Source organism: Drosophila obscura, unplaced genomic scaffold, assembly GCF_018151105.1.
Source record: "Drosophila obscura isolate BZ-5 IFL unplaced genomic scaffold, ASM1815110v1 contig_4, whole genome shotgun sequence".
In the NCBI taxonomy this organism is placed as follows: domain Eukaryota; kingdom Metazoa; phylum Arthropoda; class Insecta; order Diptera; family Drosophilidae; genus Drosophila; species Drosophila obscura.
In genome coordinates, this window is record NW_024542828.1 from 1149610 (window position 1) to 1167719 (window position 18110).

The 18110-nt window shown below is 47.1% G+C and overlaps 6 protein-coding genes across 9 annotated transcripts in view; 3 read left to right on the forward strand and 3 right to left on the reverse strand.

The window, feature by feature from the left end:
- The first annotated feature begins 327 nt into the window (after nucleotides 1-327).
- LOC111068263 (MORN repeat-containing protein 4 homolog) lies at nucleotides 328-1200 on the forward strand. The gene is made up of 3 exons (XM_022357626.2): nucleotides 328-439; nucleotides 510-822; nucleotides 892-1200. The coding sequence occupies exons 1-3, from the start codon at nucleotides 412-414 to the stop codon at nucleotides 1157-1159; spliced, it is 609 nt and encodes a 202-aa protein (XP_022213318.1). The 5' UTR covers nucleotides 328-411; the 3' UTR covers nucleotides 1160-1200.
- Nucleotides 1194-4616, reverse strand: LOC111068260 (MMS19 nucleotide excision repair protein homolog). Its single transcript, XM_022357623.2, has 6 exons — nucleotides 4411-4616; nucleotides 3962-4345; nucleotides 3546-3895; nucleotides 2023-3477; nucleotides 1545-1967; nucleotides 1194-1464 (listed from the first exon to the last, which is right to left on the reverse strand). Exons 1-6 carry the CDS (start codon nucleotides 4493-4495, stop codon nucleotides 1273-1275), a joined length of 2889 nt encoding a protein of 962 aa, XP_022213315.2. The 5' UTR covers nucleotides 4496-4616; the 3' UTR covers nucleotides 1194-1272.
- Nucleotides 4617-4829: 213 nt separating this feature from the next.
- LOC111068261 (katanin p60 ATPase-containing subunit A-like 1) lies at nucleotides 4830-9561 on the forward strand. Its single transcript, XM_022357624.2, has 6 exons — nucleotides 4830-4973; nucleotides 6067-6288; nucleotides 6361-6991; nucleotides 7062-7183; nucleotides 7754-8313; nucleotides 8397-9561. Exons 1-6 carry the CDS (start codon nucleotides 4962-4964, stop codon nucleotides 8593-8595), a joined length of 1746 nt encoding a protein of 581 aa, XP_022213316.2. The 5' UTR covers nucleotides 4830-4961; the 3' UTR covers nucleotides 8596-9561.
- Nucleotides 9231-10517, reverse strand: LOC111068262 (vacuolar protein sorting-associated protein 37B). Its single transcript, XM_022357625.2, has one exon. The coding sequence runs from the start codon at nucleotides 10440-10442 to the stop codon at nucleotides 9747-9749; it is 696 nt and encodes a 231-aa protein (XP_022213317.1). The 5' UTR covers nucleotides 10443-10517; the 3' UTR covers nucleotides 9231-9746.
- Nucleotides 10518-11283: 766 nt separating this feature from the next.
- Nucleotides 11284-13089, reverse strand: LOC111068316 (RAB6A-GEF complex partner protein 2). Its single transcript, XM_022357708.2, has 4 exons — nucleotides 12894-13089; nucleotides 12614-12828; nucleotides 12282-12553; nucleotides 11284-12222 (listed from the first exon to the last, which is right to left on the reverse strand). The coding sequence occupies exons 1-4, from the start codon at nucleotides 13034-13036 to the stop codon at nucleotides 11551-11553; spliced, it is 1302 nt and encodes a 433-aa protein (XP_022213400.2). The 5' UTR covers nucleotides 13037-13089; the 3' UTR covers nucleotides 11284-11550.
- A 3013-nt stretch (nucleotides 13090-16102) lies between these two features.
- The window catches only part of LOC111068258 (afadin), a 59186-nt gene continuing 57178 nt past the window's right edge, over nucleotides 16103-18110 (forward strand). For 3 of the 4 annotated variants that reach the window (XM_022357616.2, XM_022357617.2, XM_022357618.2), the window contains exon 1: nucleotides 16114-16713. The gene's annotated coding sequence lies outside the window, so the exon portion shown is untranslated. Of the gene's footprint in view, nucleotides 16714-18110 lie in introns of all 4 variants that reach the window. The other variant, XM_022357619.2, reaches the window with a different exon arrangement.

Sequence of the window (18110 nt, forward strand, 5' to 3'; positions counted from 1 at the left end):
TGCTATTTGAGACTTTGAGATATCACCTACAGAAATTACAGCTGATAGAAATAGACACCTGTGGATTCTATGAAATGGAGCATGAAACATCGAATCTCAGCCTGTGTGAATGCCCTCCACTCTATAGAAGAAGATCTCAACGTTTGGGAGAGACCATCAGTTACACTTTTGTGGCAAAGAATTCTCTTTCTTGAGATGATGCAGGAGCATTTGAATAACTAATAAATTTCGCAGAGTGCCAACCCACTGTGCAGCCGTGCAATATGCTAATTAGATTTAGACCACCAGGGCCAGCGCCCCAATGGAAGCCACACAAGACTCTGGTTTTTGGTGCGGAACAGGCAAAGCTCAGTAGCAGCTCGGCGAGCATCGCGAACAGTGGAAAGTGGAGAGTGGACAGTGGTAGAAGCAATGGCCATGGACGACTACGACGATGACAGTAAGTGAGCGAAGGACGCGACGTCCACTAGGCAGTAGAGTACCAGAACCCATCCCAACTGCCCTTCTAGTGAGCAGCGTGGGCGTGACCACGGCACGCATCGAGAACCAGCATCAGCAGCACCAGCATCAGGGCCAGCACGGACACGGACACGGACATGGCCAGGGACAGGGACAGGGCCAGAGTCAATACAGTGCGGGCGCCGTGAAGGTGGGCGGCTGGCGGTACGAGGATGCCAGTCGCTACATCGGGGAGTGGAATCAGCTTGGCCAGAAGCATGGCGTTGGCCATCTGCAGTTTGCCGACGGCACGCGCTACGATGGACAGTTCCAGGAGGGCCTCAGCCAGGGCGTGGGCTGCCTCTGGTTTCCCGATGGAGCCAAGTGAGTGCCTCGAATCGAATCAATAATCCAATCCCGACGATACACCTGCAATCCCATCGCCCATCCCAGATATGAGGGCGAGTTCCATCAGGGCTGGTTCCATGGCAGTGGCATCTTCTGGCGCGCCGATGGCATGAAGTACGAGGGTGAGTTCCGAGGCGGCAAGATCTGGGGACTGGGACTGCTGACCTTTCAGGACTTTACGCACGGATTTCCGCGTAACGAGGGCTTCTTCCAGGACTGCCGCTTCATGCGGCGACGACGCTGCCCCGAGGTGGTGCAACGGGCCCAGAAATGCGCCCTCCTGGCCCGCTCCCAGTGCGAGCATCCATATTGAGAGAGCCTGCGAGATGGGGAAATAAACTCGTGTAGATCCTATGGATTGTGCGTGCTCTGGTTTCTAATTTTTTCTGATTTAAAACATTTAACAATAATTTGTTCGTTCCTTGGCTAATCTTCGCTGGCGGCTCCCACCAGGTACCAGGCGTTCCTGGCCTGCACCGCCGTGTTCCTCACCAGACGCTTCGGATCGTCTAGGGCGGCGGCCAGGGCCAGCGTCACGTCCACCTTGTGGGGCAGCAGAGCGAACGTCGGATACTTCGTTATGTCGTAGAGCAGCTGGAGGGCCGCAATCCGCACTTGCTGTTGGGGTTGGGGTAAACAAAAGCACACACAGACAGATTGAGTCCAGACTGAAGTCGACAGGCAGTTGGATCACTCACCATCGTATGCTGGGCCTTGTACTTGGACAGCTCCAGGCAGCTGGGTATGAGATGGCCCAAGTGCGCCTGGAAATATGCATCCTGCTGCTGCACAAAGCTCTCGCAGATGCCCAGCGCAATGCACAAAGACTGCGCCTCGTTGTGCTCCTCGAGGCTCCGGAAGAGCAGCGGTCCCAGCTTCTCGATATTCAGCTTGATCACCGGCTGCGGCGTGGCCTTCAGCACATAGACAAACGCCTTCAGATGGTGCACACAGTAGTCGGCCAGCTTGTTGCCCATTTTGCCCATGATGGTGTGGAAGAACTTTTGCTTGTACAGGAACTTGACGACCGGCAGATCCAGCTCGGGATATTCGGCTGCTATGATGTCGAAGCCCAAGGCAGCGGCAGTGCTCAGAGTGGGATGCTTGAGCAGATCCGACAGCTAACAAGAGGGGGGATTAGTTGTTGGTTGATTAAAGGTTCCTCTTTGCACTTACATCTCCCACAATATCGGCGGCCTCATCGAAACCGGCCACCACCAGACCCTTGGCCACCCAGGCAAGGATCTCCACAGCTCGCACATCACCCGACTTGATGGCCTTCTTCAGTTGCTCGGTGATCTGCTTCACCTTCCCCCGGTTGGCCGGGGAGTTTTCCATTTTGTTCACCAAACTGCAGAGCAAGTGGTGGGCAATCACGCGCAGCTGCTCGTTGTCGGTGTTCAGGGAGAGCTCGGTGAGATCGCTCAGCAGCCGCTCGAAGTGATCGTCCAGACTGATGTCCTTGTGCAGGTAGCCCAGCAGTCCCTTGGCGATGTACAGATCCGCCGACTTCTGCAGCTGGAGCCCCGGCAGATACTCGTTGATGATGGCACTCTGCTCGGAGAGCGGCAGCTGCTGAATGATGCGGCTCATGGCGCCAGCAATCTGCTCCAGGGACTGCAGCGTCAGGTCCTTCGTCTGCTGGGCCAGCTCGATGAGCTTGTGCAGCAGATTCGACTGCTGCTGCAGGTCCACAATGAAGCGCTGATCCTCCTGCGTGAGCAGCGTGTTGAGCGCCTGCAGAGCCAACAGCCGCACGGGCTCCGGGTTGCCGGCTTTGAACATCTGCGTCATGACCAGATCCAAAATGCGTTGGGTAAATGCCATTTGGGGGAGCAGCGGCAGCAGGTTGCTGTATATCTTCCGCTTGATAAAGTTCGAGAAGATCTCGAAGTTCCGAATGCCAATGTCGATGAAGTTCGCCTGCAGCTCCACCGGCTGAAGGGCGCCCAGGCCGACCGTGAGCACGGTGAAGTCCAGGTCGATGGTCGGATGGCTGATTAGCTGCACCAGCGCCTTGTACACCAGCGCCCGCTGTGCCTCACTCAGCACCGGGGCGCACTCGTTAAGTACAGACAGGGCCGCCTTCTGCAGCTCCAGGTCCTCTTGCTTGGCGTCGAAGTCCTCGCGCTCACAGAGCCGCAGCGCTGCTATGACATCGTCCTGCAGGGGAACGCAAATCGTGCTGTCCAGCTTCTGGAGGGACTCGCGCAGGGCGGCCAACTTGTACACCTGGGCGACAATCTGGTATATCTTGATGCGCTGGTCGGGGGGCGACGTACTCAGATCCGTCGCCTGCAGCTTGAGGAGGAAGCTGTTCAGGATCTTGTCGGCCGCGAACGGGGCGTCTCCGGCCACGCACACCAGCGCAATGGCCGTCGCCGGATGGAAGAGCCGCTGGTTCACGTCGCTCAGCTGGGGCAACACCACGCCCAGCACAGAGGTCTGATAGCTGTGGCTAATGCTGGGCACATGGGCGGCTCGCTCCAGCAGGGCACCCAAGGCCTGCAGCGAGGCTTTCAGAATGTCTTCGTTGTCGGCGCCGGGAAAGGTTTCGGTCTTGAGCGCCTGCCAGATCTGATCGAAGTGCGCCTCCAGCACAGAGGGAGGGAACTTTACGGCAGCTTGATGCTGGAATACAAATGGGGGCAGAAATTAGCAGCTGTGAAGGTTGCATGGAGGTCGTTTCGTTTGCTTGCCAGCAGCTCAATGGAGTCCAGTTTGGCCACCAGCAGCTCGCTCTCTAGCTTCTCCACGGCCAGCACGACCGTCCACTCGGCAAACTCATCGTTGGCGACCAGACAGTTGGTCAGTTTGGCGGCCAACTGGTCGCGTGTGATGGCCGTGGGGTCCTGCTTGCTGGGATTGAAGTCGATGGGGAAGTAGCAGGCGAAGATCTCGAACATTTCCTCGGCCAAGTGCAGCAGCGGATAGTTGGCCATGAACTCGGGCATGAAGCTGAAGATGATCTCCAGATTGCGGGGATCGCGCTCCCCATCGATGGAGTTGATCAGGCCGTACACAAAGTCCCCGGCCATCGTCGTGAGTTCTGCCAAACAAGAGAAAGGCGTGTAAAACGGGGGGAAAATCGATGGTAGATCAGGTGGTGCCATACCCTCCTTGAAGGTGAGCGTCAGGTACTTGAAGATGTTGAACAACTTGGTGCGGTCTCCGCGCGTCTGCGACTGGCAGGTTGTGTACTGGAAGAAGGCCTGTAGGATCAGTGGAACATTACCGGCTGGCAGAGCCTTCATGTGAACCATTGCATCAATACCATCGATGATCGCTGGCATCACGTTGTGGTGATCCCGCAGTCGGTCCGTGTAGAAGGTGGTGAGGAACTCCAGCTGCTCCGCATTGAGCAAGTCCGTTGGCAGGGCGCACAGGACCGCGGACAACAAATTGGTGCCGGCCACGCGCTGCTCCATGTCTGGCGAGGACAGGGCAAAGCCCAATTCCTCCGCCAGCTGCGATATGTCATATACGCCAGCGGCCAAATCTGGAAAAACAAAGAAACTCTCCGATGAGAACAGATGCGTCCGGAGATGACAATTGCCCACTTGCCCTTGGCGATTTGTGTGGCCTCCTTCTGGAGCTTCGCATCGCTTTTAAGAGCCTTCTCGAGGGTGGCGCGCGTGGGCGTTGTCATGTTGGCGCCGTCGCTTGCGTGATGGGCTAAATTTAATAAATGTCTAAGCACGTTAAGCCAAATTGTTAAGAAGCGATAACCGATGACGACCTTATCTATGGACGCAGGGTTGCCAGGCTGCTGTTCTTTTGTTTTCGTTAATACATATATCGATATAATCTATTTATTTATAAAATTATGTTGTACAAATATTAATTTAAACAATTAGTTGTTGAGTGGAGGGGCAAATACATGAGCAATATGGTGATATTGCACTTAAAGAGCGCGTTAAGCGGGTAAATTGGTACGCGATACATCGATATGTCGATGTCATTTTACATCACCAATCTTGCCCCTTGCCCATCACTAGTATTAACAAACACAAGCAGCAGTTTTTTTTAGATAGCGCATCGCCTTTAATTATTAGCTAAATAAGTTTCTTTTTAACTTTAAGCTTTCAACGCCGTGTAACAAATCCAGTTTACTAATGTCCATAACCGTAAGTTCATCGAGTCGCCGCCAAAATGTCGGTGTTGAAGTTAAAGCCAGCGGCTGCTGAGAAATGTCAACGTCAAACGCCCGCCCCCACGTAGCTGAGAGCATAAATTGAAAATTGTATTCAAAAGCGCTAAAATGCAATCTTTAAAGCCCTGCAATTGACTTGAAATCTATTTAAATCGCATTCATTTGCATGTGTGTGTGAGTGCGCGCCGCTGAAACTTGAGCTCTGCTCTGGGTTTTTTTTCCTTCTTTTTCGCTGCCGTTTGCATGTGTGTGTGAACGTTGAACATTTTTTCTTTATTTTTTGCATACGCTACGACGTTTTGAATGTCGTTGAGTTGAAAGAATCATTCAAAAGCGAGCCAACAAGGTCGAGCGCCTTATTCGGGCGCTGCTGCTGCGGCCATGGCTGCTTCCAATGCGGGTTTATAATAATTTTATTACATTTTTCCAATCGGCATTTCGGCCGGGGGCCCACGTCCCGCCTTGGAAGTAGTAGAAGTGGAAGTGGAAGAATGGGAATGTGAATTGAGAGCGTGTTTAAATATATACACATACGCCCGTTGACAATTGGCGATTTTGTGTGTTTGTGTGCTTTATAATTAGCAACGCACTTCGGTCGTTGGCATTGCTACTCGTACCGAGTATCTTCCTTTTATTTAGTTTTTATTTGAGATTGTATTCTCTGGCTGCGCGGCTCACTTTCCATTTTTACTTGCAAGGCAAAGGCAGCGGCGACGGTGGGGCGGGCTCTCTCCGTGTTTGACTGTGTGATTGTCTGGCATTGGTGTGTGTGTGTGTGTGTACGAGTACGACTGCGAGTGTGAGTGACGCAGTGCCACCAAAGTCGCTTCCGTTCTATTGTTCGCACTCACTGACACCAGTCGAAAACCCAACACCCCCACCCCCAATCACCTCTTCCCGCACACTCCGTAGCAACAAGAGCAACAACGGGCATTAGAAGCAGAGAAACTCATGCTACGCACTCGAATGCTTTAATTGGAACTAATCTTTGTTTCGTTTTTGGTTACAACGACAACAACCTGTTCTGTTGCGTACCGCACCGTACCGTTCGGTTCGAATCGGAGCAGCTACTGCGAGGTGGCAAGCAAAAGACAAGCAACTGTGTAGGAATGACCGTAATGGCCAAAACTACGTTTGAAGAAATATGCGAGAATGCCAAATTAGCCAGGGACATGGCGCTGACGGGTAACTATGACTCGGCCTGCATCTACTACGAGGGATTGCAGGGATTGCTGGCACGCCAGCTCAAGGCCACAGCGGATCCCATGCGGAAGGGCAAGTGGAGCATGGTAAACGGGGACACTACAACCCGCCCTCTGTCACACCACCCTTCACCACTCACAGCTTTCTTTTGCTTGCAGATCAACCAGCAGATCAGCCAGGAGCATGCCAAAGTCAAGGCCATACAACGCACACTGCAGGACATATCACTGGATTTGCAGAGCACCAAATTTGCCCACAAGCTGCGACACCAGCTAAGCGATGAGGGCAATGTGAGCAAAGATCCCGCCGCCTGGTTCAAGCCCGATCCAGATATTTGGACACCACCACCCAAGGATCCAGATGTCTGGGGTCCGCCCAAGCCCCCACCCTCGTCCTCGACCAGCACCACACAGGTTGTGGGCCGGCGAGCCGCTGCCAACAGTCGACGCACCACCAGCACCGCTCCGCAGAGCAACCGTCCCAGCACAATCCCACAGAGCACGAACCGAAACGGCCCGAGCACGGCGCGCAATGCCCGCAACTCGTCCGCCGCCGCCTCCACATCGAACAGTGCACGTGCCTCCAATGGCCGGGCGGGGGGGCGCAAACTTTCCACCTCAAACAACGATCGCAATGCCAACAACAACGACAGCAAGGATGAGGACTCCGTGGCAGCCAGCAATGGCGGCGGACCGGGCGACGGTGAAGGCGGTGACTCGCAGGCGGGCGAAGAGGAGCGCAAGTTCCAGCCAAACAATCACATCGAAGCCGAGCTGGTCGACATTCTTGGTTAGTTTAATCTCCATCCCCCCCCATTATGGCCCGTCTATTCCTAACCATTGCCCATTGTCTGTTCCAGAGCGTGATATACTGCAAAGGGATCCCAAGGTGCGATGGAGCGACATTGCAGATCTGCAAGATGCCAAGCGGCTGCTGGAGGAGGCTGTGGTATTGCCCATGCTGATGCCAGACTATTTCAAGGTGCGTCATCGCTTCTCTTGTTTACCCTGGAACTCTGAATCACTTTACACAAAGTCGTTCTTATCTGCGGTCGGTGTTGGGTCAATAAACGCTATCCGTGTTCCACAATGTTTGTAGAGTAGATGTTTACGATCCCAAAGATCATCTGATCTTAGTTGTAATGAAATGGTAATTAAGTGAGGTGAGGTGAGGCGTTCCGCAGATTGATATTCTGAAAGAGTTTAGCCCTTGTAGCGGCTATCTATGGCAGCGTTACTCTCAATCCTCAAGAAGGATCCATCATTGTTATACTATGGCACTTGCTGAGAAAGTTGTATTTATTATGAATTCATTTGCTTGTTGGCACAATCTTATCTACAAGTGTGTGTGTGTGGGTGTGTAGGAAGTGATTCGTTGTCTGATATCTATATACACATGTATCTACATATTTCAGTGGCACAAACAAGTGGTTTTATTCATGTCGTTTTCATGTCGTTGACAGGCATAAAATCATTTATCTATATATATAATTATATTTTTACCGATATACCATCATTGATCCCTTACCAACATATTCTTCTTCTCTTGCAGGGCATTCGACGGCCATGGAAGGGTGTGCTGATGGTCGGACCACCGGGCACGGGAAAAACGATGCTGGCCAAGGCAGTGGCCACCGAATGCGGAACAACCTTTTTCAATGTCAGCTCTGCCACGCTCACCTCCAAGTATCGCGGCGAATCGGAGAAGATGGTGCGACTACTGTTCGAAATGGCGCGCTTCTATGCGCCCAGCACGATCTTCATCGATGAGATTGACTCGCTGTGCTCGCGCAGGGGGTCGGAAACGGAGCACGAGGCCTCGCGACGCGTCAAATCGGAGCTGCTGGTGCAGATGGACGGCGTGGGCGGTGGCGAGGAGCAGGCCAAAGTTGTTATGGTGCTGGCAGCCACCAATTTTCCCTGGGACATTGATGAGGCGCTGCGCAGGCGGCTTGAGAAGCGCATTTACATACCACTGCCGTCGGATGAGGGGCGCGAGGCGCTGCTCAAGATCAATCTGCGCGAGGTGAAAGTGGACGATACGGTGGATCTCACCTACGTGGCCAACGAGCTAAAGGGCTACTCCGGAGCGGACATTACCAATGTTTGCAGGTGGGTTGACTGTCGCGTTGACGGCTGGGAAAACTGCTGCCTCTGTGGTGTGATTCTAAACTCTCGTTTGTTTGTTCTCGTAGGGAGGCCAGCATGATGTCCATGCGGCGGAAGATTGCTGGCCTGACGCCCGAGCAGATCAGGCAGCTGGCCACCGAAGAGGTGGACCTGCCCGTGTCCAACAAGGACTTCAACGAGGCCATGAGTCGCTGCAACAAGAGCGTGTCCAGAGCGGATCTAGATAAGTACGAGAAGTGGATGAAGGAGTTTGGCTCATCATGATGGCGTTACCGTTACCATTACCATTACCCTCACCCTCCCCCTGCCTCGTTACAATTTGTGGCAATTGTACGAATATATTTTTGAATACCCTAACAATAGGCGCTTAAGTTATTAAGCTTTTAAAAAGAGATCCTAACCGAACCGAACCGTACCGATCCGATCCGCCCGGAGGAATAGTTGAACATATTTTATATATAACATTTTGCATATACACACATACGATATGAACTAAATATTTACATATATATATACACATACGATGGAAACGGCAGCCGTTGGAATTACAAAACAAAAGACTAATCGTTCTCTAAGAGGAAAAACCCAATGAAACGAAATGCAAATCTGAAATTGAAACGAATTGAAATCGAAAGATAGGCAATATGTTTATACTATATATACACACACACACATACACCCACTCTATAGATAGATAGAGATAACAACCCACGCAACAATCACACACAACAAGCACCACACAATCCTCCTTCCTTCCTATACTTATAGTTTACCCAATCAGCACTCTATGCTCTATATATATACACACGATAAGGAATCGCTTTAAACGCCGCCTAGCCTTGGGCCCCCCCACCCCCATCCATCATGCTCCATAAATTGTTTTTATCCAAAAAGTTGTATTTTTAACAAGCAAAGAAAAGCAAACGTAACGTATCGTTCACTGTCTAACATTTAATATTAACTTTCGCTTAATTTATACATTACATTACATTACATACTATACATATATCATAGTTTAGTGCAGTGCAGGCAGATCATGGCAGATGTCAGATCAGATCTATAGAGCAACTCAAAAAATGTAATTTAATTTAATTAAACACAAACAAAACAAAACAAACGTTCCCATTGTCCATTTGTCGATTCGTCAGCGGAAGAACCTGAAGCAATATGTACTTAAAGTGAAGATTCTATTCTGAAATTTTAAACAATAAACACCAGTTTTTAACTCGATGAGATGTCGTTTATTAAATATTTCATACTTTCATACTGTCTGTTGTAAAAATTCCACTACTACTGGATGCGATGCGTCATGCGTCGCCCCTCCGCCCACCTATCCTCTCCTCTGCTGCTACTACTACTACACCTACTACTACTATGGCAGTAACTCGTCTATGGGTATGACCCGTCGACCCCATCTAGTACGGCCTCGACGGCGGCGGCATGGGCATTAGGGGGCCCATCATGGGATACGGCGCCGAGTTACCAGCAGAGGGATAGGGTATACCACCAGACGGGGGATAGGGCATAGATGATCCACCGGGCGAGGGATAGAAGCCGCTGGCCGGCACATTTCCGTACGCTGGCAAATGGGCGGCGGCTGTGCTGCGTCGCTGCTTGCGTATCAGATCCTGCATCTTCTCGGCTTTGAGGCGCCGCAAGTGCATGGTGCGGCGGCTGGCAAGAAACTCCTCCAGGAAGGCCTCCACATTCAGCTCGTTTTCGTTGAACTTTTTGACCATCCCCTCGGTCTGCTCCTCGCTCTCGGAAGCGGCCGTCTGCAGCAGCGCCAGAGCCGTCTCCTGCCCCACGCCACCCGTCTTTTTGTTGAGCTCTGTAAGCTTCTCCTGCACGGCACTGCAGCAGTTGCGTCCCTCCTCGGACAATTCTGACAGCTTGCCGCGCAGCTCGATGATCTGTGGCTCCTTCTCGATGTTTCCCTCCGCTCGGCTGCGATTGTCTTCGAAAATTTTGTTCTTTTGTTCCTTCAAAGCCAGCAGTACCTCGTCCACCTTCTCGTCCAGTTTGTCGTCATTGTTCAGCAGTTCCTTCAGCTGGTCCGAGGTGAGCGGCGCGATGGACGTTTGCAGTTGGTTTAGATATTCCTGGTACATGACTTCAATTTAAGTGGAAATTAAGTTAAAATTTTTATTTGCGACTCTATTTTAGTGTGACCGCGCCGATAACATTAAAAATACCATCCGACCAACAAATAAATACCATTAAATACCATTTCAGTTTCGAGAAATACCATTTAAATACCATACCACAAAAATCCAGGGCAATCCGGCGATCAAACGAGACTTTACCCACTTAACACCCCTCTATTTAAAAAGTGTAGCACCCCTTGTTAAACCGCGAATAATAATGCTGTTTTTAAAGGCTTCTTGTAGCTCCATCCTCCTCTTCTTAAAAAACAAAAATAACCACCGACATCTTTCACCTGTAATGCGTAAAATATGTTAAGGTTACATAAATTTCGTGGAAATATTAAATACCCCCCTGGTCGACAATGGGATAAGTTAGCCCTCTCAGCTCTGAACAAATAATTTTATCCGGTTGATACTTCAATTTTCTACAAGATTGGCTAGTTTTCAGAAATCCTTTTTATTGCATTGTTTACATAATAAGGTTCAAACAAAAACGGCCAAAGCATAAAACGTAAATGTTGACTACATTTAACGTCATTGTTGCTGGTCAACCAAGTTTCTTCTATGCGTATGGACTTTTTTGTACCTTATTTCCTTTCATTGATGTTAAATTTGTTGTTCCAAGCTCCATTGAAACATAAAGTTAAAGTTAATTAAATTAAAGTTCTATCCTAGATTGACAAGTTTTTTACCTGTTAATTCATATACATATTTTGTGTGTTTTTAAATAAATTTGCGTAAGTTTAAATACCTACTGATCGCTCTCTGTCCATGATCGAAAATCATTGAACCCCGATCATGAAATTCGCTTCAATTTTAATAGCTAGCTCAGACTCTCAGCTATAAAAACATAATTTCCTGAAAGATTGCCTAATGTAAAGGACTCCTTTTATTTGATTTTTTTCAAACAGAAAAGGTTAACAAAAAAGAACCTAAGTGGGAATGAAATGAAACATTATTTGACTTGTTGCTTGTCAACCAGTAGCATGCAAATTTGTATACCCTATTTCCTTTAATTAAAGTTAAAAAATTACTCAAATATTTCGGTTTTATACCACAGTTTGCTTGGCAATCACTTAATTAAAAGATTGAATGTCTGGTTCGGGTTATAGATCTGCAGCGGATTGGCCGCATAGATGGTGACCGGTAGATTCCACACCATCGTCTCCACGGGCATCTCGGCGGGCGCCTTCAGCTCCCCAGACTCCGGATTTGGTCCACCGAAATCCATCATCGTGCTGGTCACAAATTCGAAATGCAGCCGCCACTTGACATCGACGAGATCCGTGTGGAATGTGGGCGTCACGTGCAGGGGAATGGGCACCACCACCTGCGTCTGTAGCGTCGCATAGCACACCTGATGCGTGGTGGAGATGGTCGAGAGTTTGCCTGTGGGCGCGGGTGCCTCCTCCCGGGCACTGCCCGAAGTGACCGATCTGTGCATACTGTCTACCGCCACGCCGCTGGCTATGCTGGCCAGGTCGAAGGATTGAATGGATGAGGCATCGTCCCCGACAGACGACTGCGACTGCAGGACTTGTGGCGTCTGTGGGCGGATCGGAAGCTCCTGCTGCTGCAGCTTCACCGAGAACTGGACGCAACGCACCTGGCAGCCATCAAAGTCCAGGCTACCCACTATATCCTCGCCCAGCTTGTAGGCGGGCTTGAACAGGCAGAAGCGGCCAACAAATCCACGTTTGTTCGAAATGCGATAGAACTTTGGAGCACGACGTGCAGTCACATTCTAAAAGGGAGTGCAATGAATGGCACCACAAATCGTCACAGGGGTGGGGCTTTACTCACCTTTAGATGGTGCCAGGATATCTCCAGTTCGCTGATCTCACGCTTCTCCACGAACGGATTGGTCGGCGCCAGCTCCTCGTTGGTTTCGACCGTCACCGGGAGCTCATCCGGCCGGGCTATAATGGGAATGGGAAGCACGCGGATGGGCACTGTAAGTGTCTGAACCTTGGACTTGACCCGCTGCGTGGCTATGGTGATCTTGTAGAAGTATCTGATGTCGTGTCCACGATATGTGGGCGGACCATCGCGTGGCACAAATTCATTGAAGAAATCTGTAGATTGGAAATGATTGGATTGATGAACTCTATTTGATCTGGTAGTCTCCTACTCACATATCTTGGTCTCGCCGGGCTGCAGCTTTTGGTCGCAGAACAGTATCTTCGGTTTGGTGGCCACAATTACCTCTCCGGGCGCCTGGGTCACCGCATCCAACGCGGTTCTTCCTATGAGCTCCGTCAACTCTTGCGTCTTGTCCGCTGTGGGCGTGGAATAGCTGGTCTTGCGGTAGCAGTGGAGCTGTGCCGAGGCCCAGGCGAGGTTCTCCAGGCTGTCCAATATGGAAATTAGCTTTTATTTACTTAGCTAGCTCGTTGTTTTGGCTGAAACTCGTACCCTGCTTCGTTGGCATTCCTATTTGACGGCGGCTGCTCCTCGGAAAAGACTTTGTGGGAGAATTCAATCAAACACTCGACGCGTTCACCTGTGGCATAAATGGCCGAGTCGGCTCGCACCAATTTGGCTTTAATTTCAATCATTTTCAATTTGTGTTTTGATTAGTAGAGGTGTCAAACCATCGAGGGCACTATCGATAGTATCGATATTTTTCTGCTAGCCTCTACTATCGATGGTTTTGAGACTATCATGATAGTATCGAGCTACAGTCGTTGCGCTCTTAATATGTTTGGATTGTCTGCTATAAGATACGAAGACACATTTGTAAACAAATCATCGACAGGTGGCATCTAATTTTTACAATGGACAAGTTCCTAAAAGGTTTCAATGGTTTTTTAATAATTATTTGAGCTATCACGATAGTATCGATTGTTTTTTCAAAACATTCAACGTAGATATTTCTCGATTTTGATATTCCGTTTAATATTACTAGCTAGCTGGGACTCTCAGCCCTAAACAAATAATTTTATCCAATTCCTCAATGAATTTTGTTTAGGATTGGCTAGTTTTTAGAAGTCCTTTTTATTGCATTATTTACATATTAAGGTTCAAACAAAAACAACATAAAACGAATGTGTCGTCGTTTTGTGGCGCTACCAGACTCCTGCAATTCGTAGTTGCTGCGGGCTGCCAAGCCGTGATATTTTGTGATATGAAATTCGTCAATTTTGATATTCAGTTTAATATTACCAGGTAGTTGGCCGTCTCAGCCCTAAACAAATCATTTTATCCGATAGATACATCAATTTTGTTCAGGATCGGCTAGTTTTCAGAACTCTTTTTCATTGTATTGTTTAGATAATAGGGTTCAAACAAAAGCGGCCAAAGCATAAAACGTAAATGTTGACAAAATGTGACGTCAGTGTTGCTGGTCAACCAAGTTTCTTTTATGCGTATGTACTTTTGTATACCTTATTTCTTTTAATTGATGTTAAATGTTTTGTTCCAAGCTCCATTGAAACATTATTTATGATTTTATACTAGATTGACATGTTTTTTACCTATTAATGCATATGTTTTGTTTTATATACTTACATTTATCCCGGTTCTGATACCTATTATTGGTACCCGTGAGCTAAAAAATTTCGTTTTATGTCTTTACAAAAGAGACTGGCTAGTTTCGGCATTAATTGGAGCCTGAAATTACAAACAGTATCTCAAGTCCATAATATCTATTTTCCCAAGGTATTCAGACTTGTTGCTCATTCCGTGCCAAAGTTGCACAACAATGCTGCTACTTCATTTCCCCATGTTGCTGAAATTTTTCCCATACAAATCAAATGTATCATACGGGAACGCGTATGGAATGACGCAACAATGAATCTTCATTCCATACGCGTTCCCGTTAAGAACATGTTTCTCACACCACGAAAATGAGGGGAAAGTCACCGCAAAAACGCTCTCTTCACCACTGAAAAGAAAGCAAATTTTAAAAACCCACCACGAATTGAGAGCGAATTTTGAAAAACCACCACGATTTGGGTACGAATAATATCGATATTTTTACGGCTAAATGAGATTGGCGGTCATTTTCAAATGTACATATATGGAAAAATAAATATTTCACTTGATTTGTTATGTCGAGTGGGACTGGAACCTCAGAAACCGAGAAAAAAATAGCTTAGCCCCGCTCTATTTAATCAGGTTAGTAAATATCAACAAAAAAAAAAAGTTGTGACGCCAAGTGGAAACACATTAAACTTTAGCGCACATACAAGAACCAGGCATCATCACATCGTTGCACAGCGGGAAATTTCCTTTCCTCCTTTCCTCCAATTGGAGTGCAGCAGCTTAAGCTGCTTTGGTTTAGTTTCTAAGTAACAATGAATTTACTCGTATTGACATGCTTTTGACCTAGATTAGATTCCTCTATATATGTATCGATCCCGATTGGTATCTGCAAGAATAAGCTGCAAAATGAAATGAGATGGATTTAAAATTTAGTGACAATTTTCGCATAGATGAGTTATGAGAGATACTCATAATACAAAAAGAGCTCATAGAATTGATTATATCCCCTCTTCCTTCCTTCCAGTAAACATTTATACGCTGGAAAAAAAATAGTGCACAACCAAGCGGAAGGTTTTTTTAAACCAATTTTCATTGGTTGAAGCGAATTCAGCGAATAAAAATTTCAACAGAGAGTGACGAAATATCTATCAGATCGAATCATAATTGTAGCCAGAATGAAGAAATTAATTTTCAGTTGCTTCCACACTCTGCCGCGTTCAGTGCGCGAGCAACCCCTAGCGGAGGAGATGTAGAATATAAATGGTACATCTATAATCTACATGCTAGATGTAAATAAGATGTAGATGTAGATAAGAGATGTAGCAAAAAAATGTACATTTTTTTTAAATTTTAAAATTCTAAAAAATCATAAGCTCAAAAATGTTTTTACTGACTGAGTACGGGTATAAGTAGAGTCGCGTCCCGAGAAGAGACTCACACGTTCCTTCTCGTTTATATTTTGATTGAAGCCAAAGTCTTTTCCACACTGCATGTAATGTTAAACAATTAAAGAAGATAGTTTGTTGTTTAGGGTTTAACATGATTTCAATATCCACATGACATGCAATAATTTGGAATTAAAATATTTCCGCAAGTAATGGATTTTCGCACCGGAAAATGTATGATGATCAATGTATGGAAATTTAATTAATTTTGAATGGATTAAACTTGTTTTAGGTAAACGGAAAGTCAAGTTTAATTAATGAATATCCAGAATCAATCGCAAACAAACGACAACAAAAACATTTTGAAAAGAAACTGAAACTTGTGGACAAAGTACAGATTTTCTCGCCAGATGTCTCTGTCAATATTTACACAAATATTTAGCTTATATGTAGCAACTGTGTAGTTACCGTGAAGTTACGATGTAAAAATTGTCATTTTAGTTGACTTTATTTTATGTTTATAAAATAAAAAACGAGTCAATTTAATTACCAAGAACATGATTAAAATTGAAGACTTTTGTCTCAGTTTAGGTGATAAACGAGTATATTTCGTTTTTGGAGAAAATAGAGAATTAAATAAAGTGAGGCTCAGTGGGTTAAGGGTAACTCGTGAACAAACGCTAAAATGAGCAAATGTGAAAACGCGCTTGGGCAAATTTAGTTAAACTTTGGAATTAGTGTGCCCGCGATCCGGGATAAATGGTCTCACAAGTTTTTCGCCGCGAACCATGAAACAACACGATTGTGTCGAGTTTGTTTTCTGAATTCAGAAAAGTCCGTTGTTAATGTTTTCCGCAAAAAACCAAAATATCCACTGATATTTTCGTCGCTCACTGTTCGCTGTGAAGATTTCGTTCGAGTTTCCCCAGAAGGCAGGAAATTGCATCAACGTCGGCAACAAGTGCAAAAGTGATTCTATATAAATGCACAAGTTTTGTTTTGTTTTGCATTTGTTAACATAAATTAAAAGGCAGTGCGCGCCTGCCATTTATCGTTTGAATTTTTTGCGCAATTTCAATTTTACTTTTTTCGCATTCCTTTGCGCGTTGCGCTTGTTCGACGCCGTCGGTCGTCTTGCTGGCCCGCTGTCGACGTAGACGCGAACTGCGGACTGCGCAGCCGTCGATGCCGTTGCGTCGCGAAATGTGCAACAACAAAAATACAAATACAAATGCAACAAATCTACAATTGAGGCCTTAATTTAATTAGGCGAGAAAAGTGTAGTGAAAAAGTGCTGTTTTACACCCGTACTTCACTGGAAAATTGGAATATAATACACTCACGCGGCTAGACGCCAGAAAAAGGTATTGCAATTGAGTTAATTATGAGCTTTTGCTCTTAATTGTTTGCAAAATAAGTGCCCTCCCCCACTCGACTCATTCCTCCCCCTCTCCGACTACAAACAATTGCCATGTCCGGCTTAGCAACAAAAACAACAAAGACAGCCAGCAGCGCAGCGGCAGCGACATTCCAACGGCGTCTGCAGTTCTACACACAAACACATACACGCGTGCTCCACCCGCTCTTCTTTCTTTTTTGTACTTTCCGCTTTTGAAGCTCTTTCTCTCTCCTCCTAACAGAAGCTCCTTCCCTCTCCCCTTTAAATACGTAACAGGATACGTAATTCTCTACGCTTAATCTCCCCCGCTCCAATACGACACAGTGGCTTCTCTACGCGGATGGTGGCTTAGAGAGCAGATCTTCTCCATAAGCCCCCGAAAAGGGTGCGACCAACATTGTTACTGGACTCCCCTCCTCCTTCCTCGTCGTCTTCTTCTTGTCTTTCGGTTATTTTTTATTTTGCTGCTCACCTTCATTTGTTATCAGAGTTTTACCTTTGTTTTTTGATCGTTTGTTTCGTGAAGATGTTGCCTCGCATCATACGAAAAAGTCTCCACTCTACTCCACACTCACTCAAGCGCGTTCTCTCTCCCTCTCGCTCCAACTCACGCAGAAACAGCGCCATACAGTTATACCTGTTTTAGTGGAGGAGAACAGCTCTGCTTCACAGAGATGGTGTTGAGAGAGAGAGAGAGAGAGAGAGAGAGAGAGAGAGCGTGAAGGAGGGAGGAGAACAGAGCCTCTGCTTGCGAGAGCACTGGAAACCTGTGGATAAAAAGCAGCAACATCAGTGGAGAGCAGACTGGAAGATTGGAATTTTTAGTGCTGTGCTTGGCTGTTGCTGTTCCTCTTTGACCAACAGGTTTTTAAGTAGCTGCAGCGCAGCAGCAGAAGCGCTCTTTACACGATTGTTTTTCTACTACGCTTTTTTTTTTGCCGGAGTTCTGGCTTTGCTACCTCCCTCTTCTACTTCTATTTCGCCTCCTTCTTCTTTTACTTATTTTGCATGGCAAAAGTTTCGGTCATTGTACTGTTGTCTTGCCTACCACAAAGCAACAACAAAAACAGCAACAGCAACAACTACAATTACAAGCCTGTTTTGCGGTTCTTGCCAATTCTCAATTCTCTTTTTGTTTGCAGCTCTATTTTGGCGCTCCCTGCCCCCAGACCCGTTCTCCGTCTCTCATTTTTTTTTGTATGCTGTTTGCTACTGCATGGCTATGCATTTTTCATAGCTGAACTTTGTACTTTTGTTGCATGACTCATGAGATTGTTACAGGGCATTATTGTAATTCGTAGCAGAAGTTTGGCCATGAATTGGAGAAGGAAGCAATTTTGATCATGTAAAGTGGGATAGAAA

Coding starts and splice junctions, on each gene's coding strand:
- LOC111068263 (XM_022357626.2), top strand. CDS start 412: ATGGCCATGGACGACTACGACGATGACA. Junction 440..509: donor GGACGACTACGACGATGACA/GTAAGTGAGCGA, acceptor CTGCCCTTCTAG/TGAGCAGCGTGGGCGTGACC. Junction 823..891: donor TGGTTTCCCGATGGAGCCAA/GTGAGTGCCTCG, acceptor CGCCCATCCCAG/ATATGAGGGCGAGTTCCATC.
- LOC111068260 (XM_022357623.2), bottom strand. CDS start 4,495: ATGACAACGCCCACGCGCGCCACCCTCGAGAAGGCTCTTAAAAGCGAT. Junction 4,346..4,410: donor GGCCACACAAATCGCCAAGG/GCAAGTGGGCAA, acceptor TTGTTTTTCCAG/ATTTGGCCGCTGGCGTATAT. Junction 1,465..1,544: donor ACAAGGCCCAGCATACGATG/GTGAGTGATCCA, acceptor CAACCCCAACAG/CAAGTGCGGATTGCGGCCCT.
- LOC111068261 (XM_022357624.2), top strand. Junction 7,184..7,753: donor TGATGCCAGACTATTTCAAG/GTGCGTCATCGC, acceptor CTTCTCTTGCAG/GGCATTCGACGGCCATGGAA. Junction 8,314..8,396: donor GACATTACCAATGTTTGCAG/GTGGGTTGACTG, acceptor TTGTTCTCGTAG/GGAGGCCAGCATGATGTCCA.
- LOC111068262 (XM_022357625.2), bottom strand. CDS start 10,442: ATGTACCAGGAATATCTAAACCAACTGCAAACGTCCATCGCGCCGCTC.
- LOC111068316 (XM_022357708.2), bottom strand. CDS start 13,036: ATGATTGAAATTAAAGCCAAATTGGTGCGAGCCGACTCGGCCATTTAT. Junction 12,554..12,613: donor GCCCGGCGAGACCAAGATAT/GTGAGTAGGAGA, acceptor TCCAATCTACAG/ATTTCTTCAATGAATTTGTG. Junction 12,223..12,281: donor TATCCTGGCACCATCTAAAG/GTGAGTAAAGCC, acceptor ACTCCCTTTTAG/AATGTGACTGCACGTCGTGC.